Here is a 24,075-nt window from a genome sequence, read left to right on the forward strand (position 1 = left end):
CCTCTTGTACTACTAACTCCATTTCAGTGTTTGCTTCCTGATGACCTAAATGACACAAGGTCTGACAATTTGCCTTGAAGCCTCATTATCACTTTGGTGCTGGATGAACTGTCAGGTTCTGAGTTATTCTGGGTGTTTCAGTCTTCCCAGATCTCAACAGTCTTCCTGGTAAGGTTATGCACCCAACTCTCAAGGATTGTGCTACTGAAAATGTGATTTCTGGACTGGCTCCCATCTCCGAACTATTTCTTATTACCTGTCCACAATGAGATGAATGCAGAAATTGAGAATAATCATTTAAAAACTTTTATGACAATTTGGCATCACTCCAACAACTAAGGTCTGTGATCTGGTTTTCTTGAGTAGGATATAAGATTAGTTTGGATGTTGTTGAACTCACACTGTGAGTCCCATGTTGTGTGGATTGTGTAGTAGTCATATGTAGTAGGACCACATTGCAACTTGCGATATTTTGAGGTGACTCTAACTACGTATAAAATCTGGAATCTATTTCTTTCATCAAGAGATAATTTAATCTTAAAGATAACAAGGATAAGTTGTTGGAACTGGCAATTGATGAAGGATTGAAGATGAATTTTGAAATTTTTTTTTATTTTTTATTTTACTTTTAAAAAATATTTATTTATTTATTTAGCTGCATCAGGTTTTCGTTGTGGCACCCTGGGATCTTTAGTTGGCTCCTTAGTTGCAGCATATGAACACTTAGTTGTGGCATGTGGGATCTAGTTCCCTGACCAGGGATCGAACACTGGCCCCCTGCACTGGGAGCATGGAGTCTTGGCCACTGGACTACCAGGGAAGTCCCTGTTTTATTTTTGATAAAAGTTAAAAATGATTACTCTTAGCTCGCATTAATTGCTTTGAAAACTCTTCTCCCATTCCCATCAACTTATCTCTGTTTCTCTACTGAGTGTAAAAACAAAAGAGAAACAGTTTAGATACTCACCACCCTCAACCAGAAGCCTTATCTTTAATCCCACTGGATTAGAATAACAAACCAGAAGAAAGCTCATTTGCCACTAAAATAATTTAGATATTGACACACACGGTGTTTGTTCAAAGTGCTTTTGTAGGCATTTAATATATGGAATCGCTATTTCATGCATACCTTTCTGTTAAATTACGATTGTGGAATAAAGTCAGGAATGTAAAAACGATGCTCCTAATCGTTCAAGTAGCAATATACAATCTTTGTCTTTTTTTCCTCTTATGTTTGCTCTGATTTCATTTATTGCAGTGCAGTTTTATGTTTTTTGAAATAATTAGAAATCTAGGCTTCTCTTTTGCCTTTTTATCCATCTTTCAAGCAATTCATTTTGATTGTATTTTACAAAAGTATCTCGTAGCGATGGGTTGGAAAACCAAAGAACCCGAACTTTTCACCACGGATAACTTGGGAAGCTGCTTTGGAGGCTAATTTTGAGGCGGACAATGGGAGAGTAGTAAGAACCTGGGCCATGCAACCAGTTTCAGCGAACGTAAAAACCAGCACAAAGCTTTAGTAACTTTTTTTTTCTGGTTAAATATGCTCAGTTTGTAATCCAGTGGGAGTTGGCCAAATGCAAATCTAGAAAAAGGTGCCGGCGCCCCGCCCCAACCCCCTCCTATACCTTCGGCTTGCGGCGCGGTTAGAACATGGCCTTTGAGGGCGGAAGGGAAAGGAGCGAAGGGGCGGGGCGAGAAGTGTGAGGTCACTGGCGAGCGCCGCTCGCGCTGCGGGCAGAGCCGGCGCGCCACTTACGTCATCGCCGCCGACTGCTTTCTGGGAGGCAGGAGTGGAAGGCCCGCGAGGTATTATTCAGAGCTGGGGTTGGAGTTTCTCGTGCTTTTAAGTTCGCTTCTCCTGGAAGCCCCCCTGTCACCCTACGGCTGACTGTGGGGAGGGGGACCGGGCTGCGTAGCCTTCCGCGAATGCGAGCGTTGTGGCAAGGTCCCCCACTTCCGCTTTCCTGTGGCTGCTTGCTGGCTTCGGCTTACCTTGGCCCTTCACGTCTCTGGGTCCGGCCTTTCGCTTTTTCCTCGCTTCTTAGCTCCGCCTCTCAAGTATTGGAGGGCGGAGAAATTAAGAGCACGTGACTTCATTGTTAATTTTCAGCTGCCTTCAAACCTGGTTGAGGGAGGAAGGCCTAAGTGGCAGGTGTAGGGGAGTAGCTTTCCCGTGTCATCCGTTATCATTCACATACATGATCACGCACTGCCTGCCACTGCAATATTAGTCCACCTGAGATGGTAGGCTAATTTCGACCTTAAGGTGAAATCTAATGGGATCTCAAAAAAGTGGTTTTTCTTTACGGCCTAGGAAAGTTTAGTGTGACTGAAACTTACGTTTGAAAGTATCTTTTGTGTCTTGCTGTTTGTTGACTGCAACAGTTTTGGCTTGATAAAGATGTATCTGTCCCAATGAGATGTTTATTAATCATAAATAAACACTTATTAATCTTTTTGGGCTGTCTGATAGTAGACTGACCCGAGACTTAACCGAATGTTGAATTTGGATTCGAAAATAACCAAATAATTCCTATTGAAATTCCGAGAACTGTTTGTGATTGATGGAAAATGATAGAGCTCACTGTTTTGTTGAAAGAGAAAATGATTGTGTGAACAATATCTTTTCAAAATAATTAGAGCGGTTCTGAGTCAAAAGATGTTATAGCTGTCTTCAGATAACTATGTTGTATGTATTGCAGTTCATAGGTGATATAATTTTTCATAACAGTCTTAAAATTTTTAAATGGCTCTTTATGTGTTTTATCTCAGTTAGCGACTGTTTCCAAACAGTTAACCCTTCAAGTATGGCTCTAAATAGTCCCCACTGGGTTGGGGTGTTTGATCATTTTCACTTTAGTAAAATAATAACTAGTGTTACAAGTTAATGTATTGAGCCCTGAGCCAGGCACTGTTCTAAAAACTTTACCTATTATTATTTATTTAACCTGCACAGTACACCTGAGAGGAGATGAGAATATTGTCATAAGCAAATTCCATAGTTTTGGAAGGTAATTTTACTGCTTCACATCAATAATTTTGAAAACACTTCAAATTAAACGTTAGAATTAACAATTGAAGTGGTTTCATTGTAATCTGATTTAATTATTCATCTCGATCTTGAGCAACCTGTTTGTAATTTATATCTTTTTCTACTATGAGACTTTGGGATAAACTTGTTTTTAGAGGCTAGCATCTCTATCTTTTCTCCCTGATTTTACTGTAAGTATGAAGAAGAGTTACAGGCTTCACTAGCGTAGACTATCTGCCAAAGACAACAATATCTATGGAGAGATTGTAATATATACGTTTCACTATCATTTTCTAAGGTAATGCAGTGCAAAAAAGTCATTATGTTAATAGAATTCTGATGCAACATTTTCGGATGTCTCTCTAGTTTTCCCCCCAAATTATATATATTTTGGATTTGTTCCTGACTTAGTTCATAATTGTATGTAACTCTACTTAGTATAGGGATGGAAACAGCCCTGGAATGTACATTATTATATATTTTCTTTTGGATCCACATGGTCACTATCCTAATCTGATATTGAGATTCTCCAAAATTTAGTTCCAGTTTACTTTCATTGTTTTTAGTTAGTGAACAAATAGTTATTAACTTTATGTTAATCATGTGGAGATATAGTGGGTAAATAACCAGTGGAAGCTTTTGAACAGAGGAGTGACATGATCTGGTTTAGGTTTTTAATAGGATCACTCTGCCTGCTGTGTTAAGAGCAGGTTGTTGGAGAGAGGGGTAGGCAAAGCCAGGAGACTAATTAGGAAGGTGTAATAATTCAGATGAGATGATAGCAGCTTCACAGCTGGAAAGACTGTGGTGAGTAGCAGTTCAATTTTGGATGTATTTTGTAGGTAAAGCTAACAGATTTGCTTATGGATTAAATGTGGGTTGTAAGAGAACTGTCAAGGTTTTGGGCTTGGGCAACTAGAATGGTTAATTGCCATTAACTGAGAAGTGGAAAACTATGGGAGGAACAGGTTTGTGAGCGAGAATTGGGAGTTCATTATGATGTGTTAAGTTTGAGATCTCTGTTAGTCATCCAAGTGGAGATGTTGAGTAGGCAATTGAGTCTACCAGGTCTGGAGTTCAGTGCGGAGGTCATTGCTGGAAAAGAACATTTGGGAGTTGTCAGATGGTATTTAAAATCGTGAGACTGGAGACAATCGCCAAAGGAGTGAATGTAAACAGAAAAGCAGTACAAGACATGAGTCTTTAGGCATCTTAGCCTTTAAAGGTTTGGGGAGATGAAAACCCAAAAAAGTAGACAGAAAGAACAGCCATCGGGATACAAGGACAGTTTTGAGAGTCTGTAGTGTTGTGGAATTCAGGGTGGAGTAATGTGTTCACTATTCTCAGATCCAGGTTATGGATCAGATAGATAAATGAGGACTGACATTTTGGATTTATCAAGATACATGAGAAGGAGTGTTATTAATGGATAAGTGATAACGGTCTGGAGAACCTTGGGAGCAAAGAGGAAGAAGAGACTACTTTTGTTTGGGAGATATGGAAGCCTTTATAGAGGAGAGGGCATTTGATGTGTGTTTTAAAGGATTAATAGGTTTTACTAGGCCCAGAAGACAGGGGAGGAGTGGGGGGAGGGGGTATTGCAAGCAGAGGAAAAAGCCTTACTTCTCTCCCTTCAAGGCCATACCTCCCAGTCAGCTGTCTTCAAGATGCTTTTGCAAGTCCTTTCCTTTGTATCCATTAGTCAGTTCCTCATTCTGGATTACCATTCTTGTTCCAGGCCTACTGAACCCTGCTAAAGAAATTCACAAAAGACCCAAATTAATGCTACCCACCTTCAAATGGGTCCTTTCTCGGTTGTCTGACAGTTGCTTTATTTATCCCTACTCTCCTCCTAGCACATACTACACATTTACTCAGCATTGACTACATGCCAGGCACTGAGGAGTCATTTCTTTAATAGGTATTTATTTAGCATCTATGACATGCTACCCTGATATTTGGAGTGTATATGAGCAAAGACTTGCCCTGTACCAAGGTGCTTACAGTCCAGTGTGGATGATGGACACTATTCAAATAATCACAGAAACATAAAATTACAACAACGATATGGAGAAATACATGGTGCTGTGAGACTGTATAACTAGTGGATGTGACTCAGTGTGAGGCAAGAGGGAATGCTTCCTTGAGAAAGCATTGTTGATGAGGGAGCCGAGTTAAGCAGGCCAAACATGTTGGTGGCAGGGAGTCCTCACAACAACTCTAGGAGGAGTTTCTAGAGAGCACGAGGCTAGAAAAGCTTTTGTACCATGAGAATAGGGAGAAAGTGGCCTTATGGTGGCTAGAAAATTTAGGTGTAGGGAAGGCAATCCATTCATATAGTTATTTGAATAATATAGAGCTAAAGAATATAGGGTTTTAAAAAATATAAATTTATTTATTTTTGGCTGCGTTGGGTCTTCATTGCGGTGCGTGGGCTTCTCATTGCGGTGGCTTCTCTTGTTGCAGAGCATGGGCTCTAGGTTTGTAGGCTTCAATAGTTGTGGCTCACGGGCTCTAGAGTGCAGGCTCAGTAGTTGTGGTGCACGGGCTTAGTTGCTCTGAGGCATGTGAGATCTTCCCAGACCAGGGCTTGAACTTGTGTCCCCTGCATTGGCAGGAGGATTCTTAACCACTGTGCCACAAAGGAAGTCCCAAGAATATAGGTTTGATTGTAACTGTTGAGTTGGCGGCAAATGACGTTTTATCTGGCATATTTGGAACTAAAGTAAATTCAAAATTTCAGAGAGTTGAAAATTTTATTTATAAACTTATGTACTGTTGTAATATGTTACATATATTATTGTTTAGAGATCGTAATTCTGAGAGTATAACATAAAGTGTGCTCCTTTACCTTCCTGCTTTGGTTTCTCAGAAGTAACCATAGTTAATAGTTCCTTTTGCATTTTTAAAGAAACTTACATGCATACAGAAGTGTGCTTCCACACATACATCTTTTTTCTTAGAAACAAATGGGTTGTATTAGAAATGCTGTTCTTCAGGTTTTGCTCACTTAATATATCTCACGAATTGAAGCTCTGCTTCATATTTTTCTCTGCTGCAGAGTATTTTATTGAATGAATATATCATAAATTATTTAACCAGTCCTTGCTAATGAGCATGGAGGTTGTTCCCTGCTTTAAAGTATGTTTTTAAAAAGTGTTGCAGTGGACATCCTTAAACATTATCTTGTGTGAAAATATGCATTTTGAGACGTAGAATTGCTGGGTCAAAGAATTTGTGCGTGTACAATTTTAAAGCATAGTGCCAAATTTGCCCCCCAAAATGCTCAGTTTACACTCCAATTAATAGTAAATGAGAGGCTGTTTCTCTTCACCTTTGCCCATATTAAGTACTATCAGTCTTTTTGATTTTTGCTTGTTTGACAGATGAAAAATGGCATCTTGTTGCCAACAAACACGTGAAAGAATGTTCAACATCATTAATCATTAGAGAAATGCAAATCAAAACTACAATGAGATATCTCACACCGGTCAGAATGGCCATCATCAAAAAATCTACAAACAATAAATGCTGGAGAGGGTGTGGAGAAAAGGGAACCCTCTTGCACTGTTGGTGGGAATGTAAATTCATACAGCCACTATGGAGGTTCCTTAAAAAACTAAAAATAGAACTACCATACGACCTAGCAATCCCACTACTGGGCATATACCCTGAGAAAAACATAATTCAAAAAGAGTCATGTACCACAATGTTCATTGCCGTTCTATTTACAATAGCCAGGACCTGGAAGCAACCTAAGTGTCCATCAATAGATGAATGGATAAAGAAGATGTGGCACATATATACAATGGAATATTACTCAGCCATAAAAAGAAACGAAATTGAGGTATTTGTAGTGAGGTGGATGGACCTAGAGACTGTCATACAGAGTGAAGTAAGTCAGAAAGAGAAAAACAAATACTGTATGCTGACACATATATATGGAATCTAAAAAACAAACAATAAAAATGGTCATGAAGAACCTAGGGGCAAGACGGGAATAAAGACGCAGACCTACTAGAGAATGGACTTGACACGGGGAGGGCGAAGGGTAAGCTGGGACAAAGTGAGAGAGTGGCATGGACATATATACACTACCAAACGTAAAATAGATAGCTAGTGGGAACCAGCCGCATAGCACAGGGAGATCAGCTCGGTGCTTTGTGACCACCTAGAGGGGTAGGATAGGGAGGGTGGGAGGGAGGGAGATGCAAGAGGGAAGAGATATGGGGATATATGTATATGTATAACAGATTCACTTTGTTATAAAGCAGAAACTAACACACCATTGTAAAGCAGTTATACTCGAATAAAGATGTTAAAAAAAATTGGCATCTTGTTCTGGTGATTTATGTTTCTTTACTTATGAGTAAGATTGAATAGCTTTCTTTTTGCTTATTGGTGTCTGGATTCCTTTATATGTGAACTGCTGATTTTCTTTGTTCATTTTTCTTTGGGGTTGTAGGTATTCTTTTTTTTTGTTATAAATTTATTTTTGGCTGCTTTGGGTCTTCGTTGCTGTGCACGGGCTTTCTCTAGTTGCGGCCAGCAGGGGCCACTCTTCGTTGTGGTGTGCGGGCTTCTCATTGCGGTGGCTTCTCTTGTTGCAGAGCACAGGCTCTAGGTGCGCAGGCTTCAGTAGTTGTGGCACACGAGCTCCAGAGCACAGACTCAGTAGTTGTGGCGGACGGGCTTAATTGCTCCGCAGCATGTGGGATCTTCCCAGACCAGGGATCGAACCCTTGTCTCCTGCATTGGCAGGCGGATTCTTAAACACTGTGACACCAGGGAAGTCCGGGTTGTAGGTATTCTTGTGTGTTGTTCTTAAGTTGATTTGCAGAGTCTTCTTTTATCTGTCTTAATGTTGCAAATATTTTCCCCTAGTTTTTCATTTGACTTTAGAGTTGGTTTTTTAATTTATTTTTTCATGCATACATTTTTGTAAGGGCCAAGTAAAGATATAAGGCATCAGGAGTTTTTTAGAAGGAAATTTGTGACATTATGGAAGTAATTAGAGTGGAACGTCAGCCTTTGTTGGAAAGGTTAGTAGTAAAATACAAACCTCATTTGAGGCCCCTGGCTCTGTCTTGTTTTTATAAGTTGTTTAGCAACTATCACAGAGCTGGTGAACACCCAGTAACTTACCTTCCCCTCACTCGAAATTATATTTGGAATTGAAATGAGAAGTAGTCGAGTATTCTAGACTATACTTTCTATTTAGGTGTTCCCCAATTTATTTATTTTTTTGAAACCTAGAAGGTTTTTTAAAAAAAATTATTTTATTATTTTTATTTTTAGCTGTGTTGGGGCTTCATTGCTGCGCGTGGGCTTTTCTCTAGTTGCAGAGAGCGGGGGCTACTCTTCGTTGCGGTGTGCGGGCTTCTCATTGCGGCAGCTTCTGTTGTTGTGGAGCATGGGCTCTAGGTGTGCAGGCTTCAGTAGTTGTGGTGCACCGGCACTAGAGTGCAGTCTCAGTAGTTGCAGCACACAGGCTTAGTTGCTCCACGGAATGTGGGATCTTCCTGGACCAGGGCTCGAACCCGTGTCCCCTGCATTGGCAGGCGGATTCCCAACCACTGAGCCACCAGGGAAGCCCTCCCCAATTTATGAGCTGGGTTATATTCTAAAAGTTAATTTGTGGGTTGGCTATCTAATTTCACTATAGAAATAATGTACATAAGTTCTTATCTTTGTTCTCAAAGTATGGTGAATCCTTGAAGGCTAACTTTTTTTTTTTTTAAGGTAAATTCAACATGTCTTGTAATTTTACCCTTATGTGCATCAGTTTACATCCTTACATCATAGGGGTATTTTCTTATGTACCTGTGATGCCATTTTTATAGCTGAATTATAATTTCATAGCAAAATTATCAATAATTTCTCAGTGTCATCTAGTACCCAATCCAGGTTTGGGTTTCTTTCTTTCAAAAATATCTTTTTAGGATGTGAGGGCGATCTGGCTGCGACATCTGTCACCCCATTGATCGCCAGGGTTGATTCGGCTGATCTGGCTGGCTAGGCGGGTGTCCCCTTCCTCCCTCACCGCTCCATGTGCGCTCCTCCCGAAGCTGCGCGCTCCGTCGAAGAGGACGACCTTCCCCAATAGAGGAGGACCGTTCTTCCGTCAAGGGTATACGAGTAGCTGCGCTCCCCTGCTAGAACCTCCAAACAAGCTCTCAAGGTCCAGTTGTAGGAGAACGTAGGGTAGTCAAGCTTCCAAGACTCCAGACACATCCAAATGAGGCGCTGCACGTGGCAGTCTGCCTTTAAAAAAAAAAAAAAAAATCTTTTTACATTTAGTTTATTTGAATCAAGATCCAAACAAGGTCTACACATTCCATTTGGTTGTTTGATCTGAAGGTAGATCTCTTCTTTCTTTCCCTCCTCTCCCTTTTCTTAGTTTTTCTTCATGCCATTAACTTGTTATGGAAACCAGGTCAGTTGTCCTATACGAGTATTTCTCATTCCAGATTTGTGTGTTTGCTTTCTTGTAGCATGAACTTGTTTCTTTATCCTCCATATTTCCTATAAGTTGAAAGTTAGCTCTAAAGGTTCAGTTAGATTCAGATTCAACTTTTTTGGGGAGTTGGAAATGCTACACAGATGCTGCTGTGTATGTCACATTGCTTCACATCAGGAGGTTCATGATACGTTTATGTCATGTTTTTAGTGATGAAGACTGATCTGTGGGTTCAGGTAGTGACAGTCTCACTCCTCTATTGTAAACTTCCCCTTTTATCTGTCGGTGAACATTACGTGAATCCGTAATTTCCCTACGGGTTGCAAAATGGTGATTTTCTTTTTTTTTAAAGGTTATGATTTCTTCCACATTTGTTAACTGGAATTTGACCTCTAGTTTTATTACTTGGGAACCTGACAATCATCAATGACATGTCTATTGTGGAAAAATGCTGTCAGAGCAACAATCTGTGATGCCAGGAATATACCTTTCATGGCTGTAGTTCTGGAGGCTTTAAAGGAGTGTGATGGTCTTTTTGATGTGTCAGCTTGGCTAGGCCGCCATTCAGTCCAACACCAAACTAGGTATTGCTCTGAAGGTATTTGTAGATATAATCGAAATACACAAACAGTTGACTTTTATTATTCTAGATAATCTGGCTGGGCTTGATGAAATTAATTAGAAGGCTTTAGAAGCAGAGCTGAAGCTTCCCTGATAAAAAGAAGTTCCACCCATGGACAGCAGTTTCAGCTTGCAGCCAAGAGTTCCAGCATGTTCTTTCTGGCTTGCTTGCCCTGCAGATTCCTCCACAATTGCATAAACCAGTTTCTTGCAGTACATCTCTTCAGAATACCTCCTACTGGTTCCGCTCCTCTGGTTGAGCCCCAGCTGGTACCAGGAGCCACTCTCTAGGCTCTCATGTTCTCTAACAAAGTGGGGTGAGGAGTGGTGGCAAGGGTCAGAGAACCTACTTTTGTTAGGGTAACTGTATAATTTATTGCTCAGACTGGGGCTTCTGAAAGAGAAATGGGGAGCCGAGCAGATGGCAAGCTGAAACAATAGATGTACATGGGGACTCCCTTGGGCAAGTTGAGACATAAAGTCATTCTGTGTGTCAGCCACTGGTGACACATCAGCATGGCGGTGTCATATTGATGACACTGCCCCCTCAGGGAGCTTGTAGTCAAAGTTAAGTAAATCAACACGTGTCACCAGATAGTGTTTTAGGTGACATGAGAGCCTGTAGCTGTGCTTATCCAGACAGAGGGAATGGGAGGGTGGCACTCAGAGAAGTCTTATCCACTAAAGGGAAACCTGATCTTACCTCCAAATGTAAGCAGGGTTTGAACAAAGTGAAGTGGGAAGGATGGTTCACGTATAGAAAACCACACAGGCGAAAGGTTAGGCTGAATGGGCATAGAACATCTGGAAAACTGCTGTGGTGGCTACAGCTATAGGATTGGAAGAGGGGAGCAATGAAAGATGAGGCTAGTCAGACAAGCAAGGGCCACATCGTAAAGGGCCTTACGTCTATATAAGGGGTTTGGAGTTTACTTACCTTCAAGGTGGTGGGAAACTATTGCAGGATTTAAAGCAGGGGTGTACCATGACCAGACTATAGAAAAGTTATGTTTTGTAACATCCTAACATTGAGAGTGGAGAAAAATTGACAGTAGGGAGACTACTCCAAGGCTCTTGAAATGATCTAGTTAGTGAGAATGGGGGGAAGCTCGTGGCTAAGGAGATTAAGGAGGCCAAATTGACAGGACTGATGGGACTGGGGCCTGAGGAAGCGATGAGGGGCAACTTTCAGGTTCCAGGCTGCACTGAGCTCCCTGAAGCTCAGAGGATGGAGGGGAGGAGGTAGGGGATGATGTCGTGTGCCCCTCCTTTTCTCCTGTCAGTACTGTGGCTCTCATCACCAACGAGAGGAGGGAAGGAATGGCAGTAACGTCCTGTAGGGATTGCTGGGCAGGGTTTCTCCCCTCTGCCCCTGAGTCTCAGCCAGACCTTCCTGAGGGATGAAGAGAGACACCTTCTCTCATGCCCTTTTCCACTTTCTCCACTTCTGCAGCCTTCGCTTTAGAAGGAGTAGGGGGAAGGGTGGGGAGTCCCTGTAGAACCAGGCAGCGAGTGGGGGCAGAGGGGAGTGAGTTCTCTTCTTTGGACCTTTACCACGTACAGTCTTGGGCAAGTTACGGAAACTCACTGTGGGTCCGTTTGTTGTCTGTGAGGGGTAAATGAATGAATGTGTGTGGATGCTTAGAGTAGTGCCTGGCTCACAGGCAGTGGGGTTCAGATGTTGGCCGTGGCTGCTGATAACCATCCATTCACTGCTTCATCCTGGCATCTGAGTAACAAAGGGGACAGAGGGCGGTTTCTGCAGCTCCCTCCTTGCAGTGCTTTCTGTGGAAGGAACAAACACTCAGGAGCTATCTGTATAAAATGTTAGAATAAATCATTTGAATAGGGGGGAATTTCTGATAATAGAAGAACCTTTTTTTTTTTTTTTTTTTTTTTTTGCTGTACGCGGGCCTCTCACTTTTGTGGCCACTCCCGTTGCGGAGCACAGGCTCTGGACGCACAGGCTCAGTGGCCGTGGCTCGCAGGCCCAGCTGCTCCGTGGCATGTGGGATCTTCCCGGACTGGGGCACGAACCCGTGTGCCCTGCATCGGCAGGCGGACTCTCAACCACTGCGCCACCAGGGAAGCCCCTTAGAAGAACCTTTATTTTTCAGTCTACCTTGCCTTTATTTTTTAGTTAGGAGAAAGGCAAGTGGTTCAGTTCAGATTTAATGAGAGTCATTATTCTTCCTTACTGCCTTGCTTTCAGTGTTCACCGTAACCCATTTTAACAATGAATAACTACTTGTTTACTGGGGCTTAGGGACAAGGAATAATTGCAGGAAAAATCCCCATCATGATTTTGAGAGGGGAAGTATTTTCTAATAGAAAAATCGGATAAAAAAATTCACATTTAAATAAAGGCTTTTTTGTGTTTTTTTATACTTGCAGTATTTGTTAAAAGCCAAAATACTTTATTAAAATATGCCTTTATTTAAATTTAATGATTGTTTATTTTTATTACAATTTTAATACATGCTTTTTGAAATAACGAAATTTAAACAAGGAAGAATGAAGAGCTAAAAACATGAGTCTGTTTTATCCCATTCGCATTTCCTATCCCTTCTCAGAAAGAATGTCTATTTTTGTATGTCTCCTTCCAGACCTTTTTGTACATATCTACATACACAATTTTTTTAAATAAATGGCATCTGTTTGACACATTATGTGTTATATACTATGTTCTATGACTTTTTTTCACCCCTTATCATGTATTACTATTTACTTCTTTATTTTTACTCTTTTGGATGGATGTGGTATAATTCATTTAACTGCTCCCCTATTGATGACTGTTTAGATTATTCCCAGTATTTGGTTGTAATTTCTTCATTCAACAAATGTTTATCGGCTGCTAGGCAGTGGTAGCGAACAAAACACAAAACTGCCTGTTTTCATGTAGTTACCTTCTTTTGGAGGTAGACAGACAATAAATGAAATATGTCAGATGCTGTTGCGGCCTGAAGGGTGAAGAAGGAGATAGGAAGTGCTGGGACTGAGAAGAGAGGTATGCAATTTAAAATAGGATGGTCAGGAAAGCTTTACCAATAGATAACATTTGAGTAGAGCTCTGGCAGAGGTGATGTCATGAGCTTTGAAGCCACTGGTGGGGGAGAAACATTCTAGGAAGCAGAGAAGTCCAAATGCTCTGAGATGGGGGCATGCCCAGTGAGAAGAAGAGCAGTGAGGCCATTATGGCTGGAATGGAGTGAGCCAGGGGCAGAGTGGAAGGAGATGAGGTCACAGAGGAGGCAGCAGAGAGTCAGGGTTTTTTCGGCCACTATAAAGACTTTGTCTCTTCCTGAGTGAGGCGGGAAGCCTTTGAAGGTTTCCAAGCAGAGGCGTGATAGAATCTGACTTAGATTTGGGATGATCACTTTCTTGATAATAAACTATTGGAATGGAAACAGGGAAGCCATTTAGGAGGCTATTGTGACAATACAGGCAAGACACAATGATGGCTCGGACTGGCTTGGACTAGGGTGGTAGCAGTAGAGGTGGTAGGACGTGAATATGTTTTAAAGAGGATGAGAGAGGAGTCAAGGACTATTCTGTAATTTTAGGTCTGAGCAATCGAAAAGGTGGAGTTGCTATGAAATGAGATGGGGAGGACTGCAGTAGGCAAGATTAGTTTCTTTTTTTTCATTGAAGTATAGTTGATTTACAATATTGTGTTAGTTTCAGGTGTATAGCAAAGTGATGTTATATGTGTGTGTGTGTGTGTGTGTGTGTGTGTGTGTGTACACACAGAGTAAGTCCCCTACATACAAACCTTCAAGTTGTGCACTTTCAAAGATGCGAATGTATGTTCACATGTCCAATCATGTAAGTTAGTTCAAGTGTCTGGTGTATATTGTCACGTGCATGCATCCTCTACAAGTGGTTGTCCTTTTGTGTGCTTTACAGTACTGTATAGAGTATAGTAGTACAGTATGTTTATTTGCTGCCTGTTCATTCGATGCCATCCCTGTATGCCAGCTGTTGTACTGTACTACTGTACTTTTCAAGGTACTGTACTGTAAGACTAAAAACGTTTTCTTTATTTTTGTATTTGTTTGTTTTTTATGTATTATTTGTGTAAAAAGTATTTTAAACCTATTACAGTACAGTATTATATAGCTGATTGTGTTAGCTGGGTACCTAGGATAACTTTTTTGGACTTACGAACAAATCGGACTTACGAACGCACTCTCGGAACTGAACTCGTTCATATGTAGGGGACTTACTGTATATCCACACACATACATACATACATACATATACTTTTTCGGATTCTTTTCCATTATAGGTTATTACAAGATAAAGTAAGCAAGATTAGGAATTGGGCTTTGGGCACATTACATTTGAGAATCTATTAACAGCCAACAAAGGTACTGAATAAGCGTTTGGACATTAAATTTGGAGTTCAGTGGCGAGGTCAGAGGTGGAGATGCAAACCTGGGAGTCATCAGTTTATTAATATAGTTTAAACCCAGAGCTCACCTAGAGAGTAAATTAGAGAAGAGATTCAAGGACAGCCCTTGGGCACATCAAGGTTAAGAGGCTTGAGTATATGAAAAGGATGCAGCAAAGAAGACCAAGAAAGCAACCTGTGAGGTAAGAGAGAAACCAAGGAAATGTGATGCCCTGGAAATCAGACAAACTGAGCCAGCTATGTCAAATGATGAGAACTGAGAATTGACCATTGAATTTGACAATGTGGCTGAGTGGGTGACCTTGACAAGAACAGTTTTGAGTGAGAAATAGGGGGCCTGATTGTAGTAGATTCAAGAAAGAATGGAAGGAGAGGAACTGGAACTCTAGTATTCAATTTTAGCAACCCTTTTGAGGATTTTGTTCTAAAAGGGAGATAGAAAATGGGGCTTAAGCTGGAGGGGGATAGGAAGTCAAGGTGTTTTCTTTTGTTTCTTATCTAAGATGGAGGAATAAAATGTTTCAAGCTTATGGGCAACGATCCAGCAGAGAGAAAAACTGATGTAAGGCAAAGTCCCCACTTTAAGAGAAGGGTCTGAAGAGTCCATTTTAATAAATTTATATGCATGTATACAAGGATTTCTGTAGGCCACTTTCTGAAGAGGATATCCTGAGTCAAAGGGTGTGTGCATTTAAGAAATCTATACCAATTTATATTCCACCTCCAGTGTATACCCTTGCTAACGTCAAACTTTGCCAGTCTTTAAAATTATTGCCAGGGCTTCCCTGGTGGTGCAGTGGTTAAGAGTCCGCCTGCCGATGCAGGGGACACGGGTTCGTGCCCCGGTCTGGGAGGATCCCACATGCCGCGGAGCGGCTGGGCCCGTGAGCCATGGTCGCTGAGCCTGCGCGTCAGGAGCCTGTGCTCCGCAACGGGAGAGGCCACAAGAGTGAGAGGCCCATGTACCGCAAAAAAAAAAAAAAAAAAAAAAAAAATTATTGCCAGTCTGATGGGTGAAATCTTCATTATTTTAATGTTTTATGCTTTGTAGGAACTCTTTATATAATCTGATTAATCCTTTGTTGTATTTTGGCAAATATTTTCTCCCGTGCTGTTTCTTGCATTTAACTTTGCTTATGGTATACTTTTCCAATATAGATGTTTTTTCAGGTTTTATGTATTTAAGTCTGTCAGCCATTTCCTTTTATAGCATTTGGGTTTCATTTGGATTATATACATATTTTATATAATCTTTTAATACATTTATACATTTATCTTTTAAATTCATCTGGAGTTTATTTTTGTGTATGTTGTGAAATAGGTATCTAAGTTTTCCATCTCCTATGTTCTTAAACAGTTAAATACCATAAAAATTAACTGTTTCTTAAAGGTTTGGAAGAAATTACCTATAATATTTTCTAGACTTGGAAGCTTTTTGGAGTGTAGATCTTTGACTTCTTTAAAGTTTTTTTTTTTTTTTTTTTTTGTCTGTGTAGTGATGTATTTGTTTTATGTACTTCTTTTTAGGTTAGTTTTGGTAATTTTTTTTCCTAGTACCTTATTCTTATCATCCAGATTTTTCAAATTTATTGGTTTAAAATTTTATGTAAAGAAAAGACATATCAAGTCTTCTCTATATTTGTGTCTGTCCCTGTACTTATACCTTTATCTGGGCAATAGATGTTGGAGCTGTCCTTTCACAGACTGAGAGATTGGTTTAGCAGCTTTCAGCCTCCATGGTTCACCTCTTACTGTCCTTCATCTTGGGTTTATTCCTAGATTCTCCTTCTCTTTTGTTTGTAAGGGATTGCAGGCTCCTTGGTTCTGTTCCCTATCAGTTAATCCCATTTGCTCTTTAGCTTATAAAAATTTCTGCTGTTGAGGTCAGCTGATGTATACATCATGTGCCCTTGGTTTCCAGCATTACTGTGGACTTATTTTTGTGTTTCTTCTGTCACTTTGGAGAGATTTTTCTGGGAGGAATAAGAGGCAAATCCGTATTTTCAGTTAACTTTTTGAAATAGGAAGTCACAATTCTTTCCTGTGTGGTTTTCTTTTCTCATAGTCCTTTGTTTAATTGCTGTTTGCACAGTAGTTGGATAGTAACTTTACAGTGTGAGTAGTGATAGTCCCCTGGACTTCACTTTTTTAAAATTTTAAATGAAACCAGATGTCTCAGTAGACTGTACTTGTTTAATAGAAATGTGGATATATTGTGACTAAATATTCAAGTAGTGCTTTTAAAACTTAGATGACATAGTCATAACATTTAGAATTATAAGCGACTTTAGAGATCATTAGACCAAATGTCTTATTTAATGGATGAGATATTTGGGGCCCAGAGAGATTCAGTGATTTATCTAAGGTAACAAAGTCAGTGATCAGGCAAGGTGGAAAGCCCGAGTCCCTTTACTTCAATTTGGCTATGCTGTTTGTTATTTTGCACATTCTTGATGTTCTCCTTAGCTGTGTAATGAAAGAGGTATTTTCAGCTAATAAAACCTAAGGATGGTACAATAGCTTGGAATTGCTTCTGAAATTTGATCTTAGATACCATATTAAATACATTGATGTGGATTTTTCTTTTCCTCATATAGCTATTAAATATTATGATGTAAATGTGAATTTTAAAGAATGGGCTGTCAAGGTATGCTCTAGCCTAAATGAAAACCATATTGTTTATTTCTCCCATGTTTCATCTTTTCTGCTTACAGACTTTATGTGATCTATGGACTCTTGAATTTCTTATTAATATTTTAAGCTTAAGGAATATATGTAAATATAAATATAGGCTTGAAAAGTTATTTTAGTGATAAATAATCATAAAATATTTCAGATCTAAGATTTCTAATTTTTTGGTTTAATATACCATGCTGCTAGATCAACATCTAAACTTAGAAGTGCTAGTATGTATGTTTTTTTAAAAAAGAGCTTTGCTTATCATTTTTTTCAGCAAGCATTAGGGGGTAGCGTATATTTATCACACTTTCACTGCTTTGCTTGGTCTTTAACTTCAACAGAAAGTTTTTAAAATGTAGGATTTTTATTATTGATATAACATGTTTGGTAGTCGTATCTCTTTAGTTTTCAAAAAGCTTCGAGGAATTGAGGGATTGATATGTGTAGCATTAATGAACTTGGGTGGGTCCCATCCTGGCGGCCCACCCCCACTCCCCAGCAACCTAAGAAGAGGGGAAGTTTAAACGTGGTTGCTCCAGAATTATATTCTAAGAAGATTTGTTTAATTAACTTCAGGTTTTAACTCTTTTAGCATTTTGGAAACATATGATATGACTATTAATTTTTTTTTGTAACCTAGAGAGCATTCTCTGTCTCCAATATGAACTAAGAATTTAATTTTTTTCCAGTTGGTCATAATGGCAGGCGAAGAAATTAATGAAGACTATCCAGTAGAAATTCATGAATATTTATCAACATTTGAGAATTCCATTGGTGCTGTGGATGAGATGCTGAAGACCATGATGTCTGTTTCTAGAAATGAGTTGTTGCAGAAGGTATTTTAAGTAATTTCTAAAAATGTAATTCATAAAACCGAGTGCTATGTTATGAAACATAGAAGAAGAAACAGATACATGATATATGTCCCTTTCCCCCTTTATTTCAATTTTTAAGTGTTTGGATATCTTTAAGGAGAAAATATAACAAACTCCAAACTTAGGAAATACCTCCTAACTATATTTTTATTTTGACTTGGTTTTAAATAAAAAAAAGCTCTCCTAGCATTCTTTTTGACAGACTCTATCTTTGACCTTTTAAGTATTACAATGATGTTATCAGGGTTTCTGGAAACCCTATAGGACAAAAAGAGTAAATTGACTTTGACAGTCTAAAACAAATCTCATTATGTTTCTTCTGTCTTTGGTATTGCCTAAGCATTTTAGCCTGCTTCTTATACATAAATGCATCATGTACAATGTTTATATTGATGAATTACTTTTGACATACAAAGCCCAGATTGTAAATCCTGAAATTAAAATAATTCAAAAGAATTTTTTTTATTTTGGATTATGCACATTCCTTGTTTAACTTAAAGATGGTACGCTGAAGTGAAAATTTGTGGGCAAAAATCACTGGTTAACAAAACTTTTCTTTTTGCAAATTATTTCCAGATTATTTGGTTTGATTATTGGATTATAGGAAGTGAAACAAACATTTCTTTGATACATTGTACTTGGTGAAAGTTTAAAATATGTGATGGTGCTCAAAGTTTGTGTTTCTTTTTCTCTTTCTCTCTCTCCCTCTTTTTTTAATAGTTGGACCCACTTGAACAAGCAAAAGTGGATTTAGTTTCTGCTTACACATTGAATTCAATGTTTTGGGGTATGTATATTACTTTAGAGTTAATTAGAAAGCAAATTATTTATCATGTCAAAGGTGACTTATTTTTTAAATACTAGCAATTAACTTTATGGCAATTTTAATAGTCAGATATTTATTTCTTTTAAATCAGAATACCAGATGCCCATGAGCCACACATACATTTAGTATTACAAAGAGGTTGAATAATTTAAGATTTAGTGAATAATTTGTGTGACGTTTCCTTTTTGTAACTAGAGTTTCTTTAATTAATGCTCTTAATTAATATATATGCATTTTATTCCATGAAATTTTTCTCTTGTAGTTTATTTGGCAACGCAGGGAGTTAATCCTAAGGAACATCCAGTAAAGCAGGAATTGGTAAGATTGCAGTGGATCGATTTCTTTTTATTTTACGTGTAATGTCTGTTGTGTTTCTAAAGGTAAAATCGCAGTACCTTTATCACACTAATTGTGGAGAACAGAATTATTTAGGGATGAAATTACTAAAGTGAGTCAGATTTCTTCATGCCTTTAGTTTTTCTTTCTCTCACCTTTGTCAGAGAAGGGTGTTCCATATATTATATAAATCTGTGGATGGGAAAATGTCACGATTCTAGTAATTATTTATAACTGCTATATTATTTTTCCTATAAATTCTTGAAATCCTGTTCATCTCCACAACCGCCTGTTTTTTTTTTTTTTTTTAACTCTTATGCAATTCTTAAAAGTATATTCTAGTTGATTTACTAGCCAAGACGGGAAAGTTTCTCCTCCACCATTTCAATTCTTCCATTAATTCATTCTCTCAGCAGTAAAGAATCCACTTCGGCAACAAAGCTAAAAGCTTTTTTGGCACCAGTTGTATGTGTACTGTCCAGTAATTCTGCATTAGTGACATATTTACAACCTGTAATAAATCTTCTAGGTTTGTCTTTGTATTCCATTTAGATGTATAAGTATAGTATATTATATAAGGTCTGGTATCTCAGAGCTTTTGCTGACTTCAAAAATTAAATCATTCAATTTGAAAGAAAAAAATTTAGAAATCAAACTTATGGTTACCTCCTTGACTTGGCTTTATGAATAAGAATATTAATAAATTTATTCTTTGTGTTTATAAAATATAAGGTAAATATATATGTGAAATATACTTGACACTGTATTATTGTTCTAAAGTTTTATGGTGGTTGATATGTATTTTTTTATAACTTAGTAAAGTACTTGGTCATTTATTTAAAAAATGGGTAAACCAGATCTGTTGTCTTCAATTTTTAAATGCGTAGACTAAGACATTTTCTTCTTTTAAATTTCTTGGGAGAAAAGTAAATTTATTTTTAAGTACAGAAATTGTGAAAGATACTTAAAGCAAAAATATAAAGCAATATGATCCACAGAGCTTGATTTGACAAGTGATACTGGCTTTAAATCTTAAGAAGTATGCATTGTATCATCTGCTTTCACCTTTCTAATATAGACTTTACATTTATAAAACTCCTCTTCTCTTAAACACAAACACAAAGTTATTTGGAGTAGTGTAATACTTACTTCTGTCACTGGAAAAAGATAAAATCATCTGTCTTCTTTTTCCCTCAGAATCCACTTTATGGAGGAGTACATTTATACTTTGGACAAGCATTGATAAATGAAAAGCATCCATAAACCTATTCCCCTTTTCTGACCTTGTGACAGATGTCACTAATTGATCACAGAGTTAGTATGTGAGAGGAAGCCTATTTGCCATATCTGTCATGAATGGGGAAGGGCATTGAAAATAGTTTATTCATTCGACAAATATTTGAATGCCCACTGGAAGCCAGGCATTATTTCCAAGTGAGATAATTCCTCAGTGAATAAAGCCAGTAAGTATCCCTGCCTTTGTGGCAGGTACCAGACTATCTAGTGGAGGGAAACAAACAACATAATCAAACAAACAACAAATAATAAATACATATGAATATATAGTATGTTAGAAAGTTACATTGTGGGAAAAAAGAAAAAAATAGCACAGAGTAAGGGGCATTGGAGTGCTTGGGTAGGATTGCCATTTTCAGTAGTAAAGGCAGCACTTATTAACAAGGTGAACATTTGAGGGGACTGGAAGGAAGAGAGGGCTGGCCGTGTGGGTTGGTGAGGGAAGGTCATTCTGGGCAGGGCTGGGCTGGGTGTGTGTTGTGAGGACTTTGGCTTTTACTCAGAGAGATAGGGGCCGTGAGAGGGTTTCGAGCAGGGTTGTCAGCTGTTTAAAATTAAAAAATTCTAAGGTTCTGCATTGTTCTGTGTATGTTTATATAACTGTTTTGATTATTTTAATGAAACTTGCTTTTAAGCAGTGATCAATCATTTACTCTGCTGTTTTATAGCTCTCCTGCCTTTATTTCTACAACTGAAGTATAGAATAGCCCTTTACTCTGATTAGTGGTCTCAGAAGTTTCAAAGTGGTATGATTCTGAGTATGTTTCTGAGTATGTTTCTCACCTTGTATAGTCTGATTAGAACTGTGTATTTCATTAGAAAATATCCTGTGCTTTTCAGTCAGAACTATGACATTGGATAAAAAGATCTTGTATGTTCATTACACTTATTTTAATGGTGACAGGAAGGTAACAAAAAAAATAAATAGTTAAATACTGCCTTAGCCATTTCCTGTTTAGAAAAAATTCTGGAGAGTTTAGTTTGTATGTTGAAAGTATGTGAAAGCTTTATTTTAATTCATTAATTATTTATTTATTTAGGCTGCACCAGGTCTTAGTTGCGGCATGTGGGATCTTAGTTGTGGCATGCGGCCTTCTTAGTTGTGGCATGTGGGCTTCTTAGTTGCGGCATGCAAACTCTTAGTTGTGGCATGCATGTGGGATCTAGTTCCCTGACCAGTGATCGAACCCGGGCCCCCTGCATTGGGAGTGCAGAGTCTTACCCACTGGACCACCAGGGAAGTCCCGAAAGCTCTATTTTAGATTATAGGCATCAGATACAAGAGAGTTAGTATGTGGATTTAGGTGAATGCTAAATTTCAAAATTTAGTATAACCACATATAAACAATTAAATGTTTATCTCTGTAGTGTCTAGATCTTCCTCTTTTGAAACACTCAGAACACTTCTGAAATGACTTTTTAAATATCTGTATTCCCCTCAGACTGTCATGGAATGTGTTTATCCTATTCACTTTGCACTTATTACAACCACTCAATAAGCAATAAATACAAAGCTGTTGAATTTAACTGAGGTATAGTATAATAGAACTTAGTGGTGAACAGCTTAGTAAATCTGTTGCCTTTCTTCTTTTGTTGTCTTTAAGGAGAGAATCAGAGTATACATGAACAGAGTCAAGGAAATAACAGACAAGAAGAAGGCTGGCAAGCTGGACAGGGCTGCAGCTTCAAGATTTGTAAAAAATGCCCTATGGGAACCAAAACCTAAAAATGCATCCAAAGTTGCCAATAAAGGAAAAAGTAAAAGTTAACCTTTTGGTTTTGATGTACACATATTCAAAAAGTACATAATTTTTATTGTTTTCCACCAAATAGATGATGATTATGTGGCATTGTAAGGTTTAAATGTATTCCATATTGAATTCGCGTGTAAAATTTGCATTTTAAATTTGTAATGCTAAATACTTTTCCCCCAGAAAGATTAAGTTATCCTTATTGATTTTCCTATAGAACATTATGTGGTTTTTTTTAACATTGTGGTATATTTTATATTTATAGTTTACTGTCTCTTGACAAGACTCTTATTTCTTTACATAGGTCAATTTTTCAAGTGCCATTTTATAAGCAACTATGAAATTTAAGTTAAATGTTCTTTGCAAACATTTGTCTATTTTCGATGAATAATGATTTTATGAAGTATGCTGAAGTTTTAAATACATCTGTTTTCACTATATAATATTAGGAAAGAAAGAAATGGCTTAAATGTCCATTTTTTTCTGTGAAGTTATTTCATTATGCTTTCATGATTTTGGGAATTACTGCTTTTTGTGATATTTGAAGTATGAAATTAAGAGTTATAAGGTTCTTTTTTTAATTCTTGGCGCTTTGCCACTATGTCCCATTTAAAGTAAAATATATTCTCATTAACTTTAGATGGGAAATGAGGTTGTATATTGATGGCTGAACTTTGGCATAATGGCTATACCCTACCAATAAAGCTGTAGATGTTGTGTAGCTGACCTGTTTTTTATTTTTCTATTTTGAGTAAATTTTCTCTTGAAATTAGGAAGGTAGTTTTTAGAAATCCTTAGGAATGGGGGAATTCATGAGTTTTTGTTCCTTATGCATAGTGCCCACAGTTCTCTTGGCCTCATGTTTTCAGATTTTTTTATTGTATGTTTCTGAGGCTATAGCAATTACATAGAAGTATTTTGGAAAAACTTTGTATGTTATTTAATGCCACTTAAGCAGAGGAGAAATCCGAAGGAGATTACATTGTGTTTATATTCTGATTTATTTTTCTGCAGTATTTGCTACAGAGAATTCTAAATATTAAACGAATTTTTTTATGTCTAAGCCCATGAATTTTAATTAAATACCCTTAATGCTTTCAGTCTTTGAATTCACATCATTATGTATAGGAATGCCAAGTACAGTAAAATAATTTTTGAAAATGAAGTTGTTAAAGTTTTTTGTGTGACTAATTCTCCATAAGTAACCTTGAATAAATGGATTTCTTGATTTATGGTAGCAGATATTGGAAATGGTCTTAAAATGTAATGGATTTTGTAACGCATGTTGAACTCTTTCTATGACACATGAAGAGGTAGTCACTGATAGATGCAGAAAGTCTTCTGGCTCAGATGTCAGACAATTTTTGAAGTGGAAGAACACTTATAATTAGTTCACTCCTTTTTTCACCTTCGTCCCCTCAAAATTCAAATTTTTTTTTTTAAAGTAACTTCTTCATGAGAGAAATAAATGTTATTAAGATCAAATATAGTGGCCTAGTGTTACTTATTACAAAGAAGGTTATAGCTTGCATTTCTTTTTATTTTCTCATTTCATTAAGAAAAAAAGTTAAATGAAAAATGTCATGCAGTTGCAGAATATCATTAGCCAAATTATTGGTTTGTGCAAGTCCAGTTCTACCTTCTCTTAAACTGGAGATTCTTAAGTAAATAATTCTTTTAAGTGTTTATTAGAGGTAAAAAACAATTTGAGTGTATTCCATTTTATTATGTATGATTTTAAGTACTTACTAGCACACAGTAAGGAGCTGAGTGATAGTAA

At 37.9% G+C, this 24,075-nt stretch overlaps 1 protein-coding gene and 1 long non-coding RNA gene across 2 annotated transcripts in view; one reads left to right on the plus strand and one right to left on the minus strand.

The window, feature by feature from the left end:
* LOC131765943 (uncharacterized) overlaps nucleotides 1–2,061 on the minus strand; it is a 53,769-nt gene extending 51,708 nt beyond the window's left edge. Inside the window, exon 1 of the long non-coding RNA XR_010835513.1 lies at nucleotides 1,763–2,061. This is a non-coding gene — a long non-coding RNA (uncharacterized lncRNA). The remainder of the gene's footprint in view (nucleotides 1–1,762) is intronic.
* Nucleotides 1,714–23,780, plus strand: C1D (C1D nuclear receptor corepressor). Its single transcript, XM_059079972.2, has 5 exons — nucleotides 1,714–1,812; nucleotides 17,901–18,047; nucleotides 18,807–18,873; nucleotides 19,175–19,230; nucleotides 22,149–23,780. Exons 2-5 carry the CDS (start codon nucleotides 17,910–17,912, stop codon nucleotides 22,311–22,313), a joined length of 426 nt encoding a protein of 141 aa, XP_058935955.1. The 5' UTR covers nucleotides 1,714–1,812; nucleotides 17,901–17,909; the 3' UTR covers nucleotides 22,314–23,780.
* The last annotated feature ends 295 nt before the right edge of the window (nucleotides 23,781–24,075 follow it).

Source organism: Kogia breviceps, chromosome 11 (assembly GCF_026419965.1).
Source record: "Kogia breviceps isolate mKogBre1 chromosome 11, mKogBre1 haplotype 1, whole genome shotgun sequence".
Classification (NCBI taxonomy): domain Eukaryota; kingdom Metazoa; phylum Chordata; class Mammalia; order Artiodactyla; family Physeteridae; genus Kogia; species Kogia breviceps.

Excerpts from the sequence above, each read along its gene's own strand:
- C1D (XM_059079972.2), top strand. The coding sequence starts at position 17,910 with ATGGCAGGCGAAGAAATTAATGAAGACTATCCAGTAGAAATTCATGAA. Across the intron at positions 18,874-19,174 it reads ATTGAATTCAATGTTTTGGG|TTTATTTGGCAACGCAGGGA; the intron begins GTATGTATATTA and ends TTTCTCTTGTAG. Across the intron at positions 19,231-22,148 it reads ATCCAGTAAAGCAGGAATTG|GAGAGAATCAGAGTATACAT; the intron begins GTAAGATTGCAG and ends GTTGTCTTTAAG.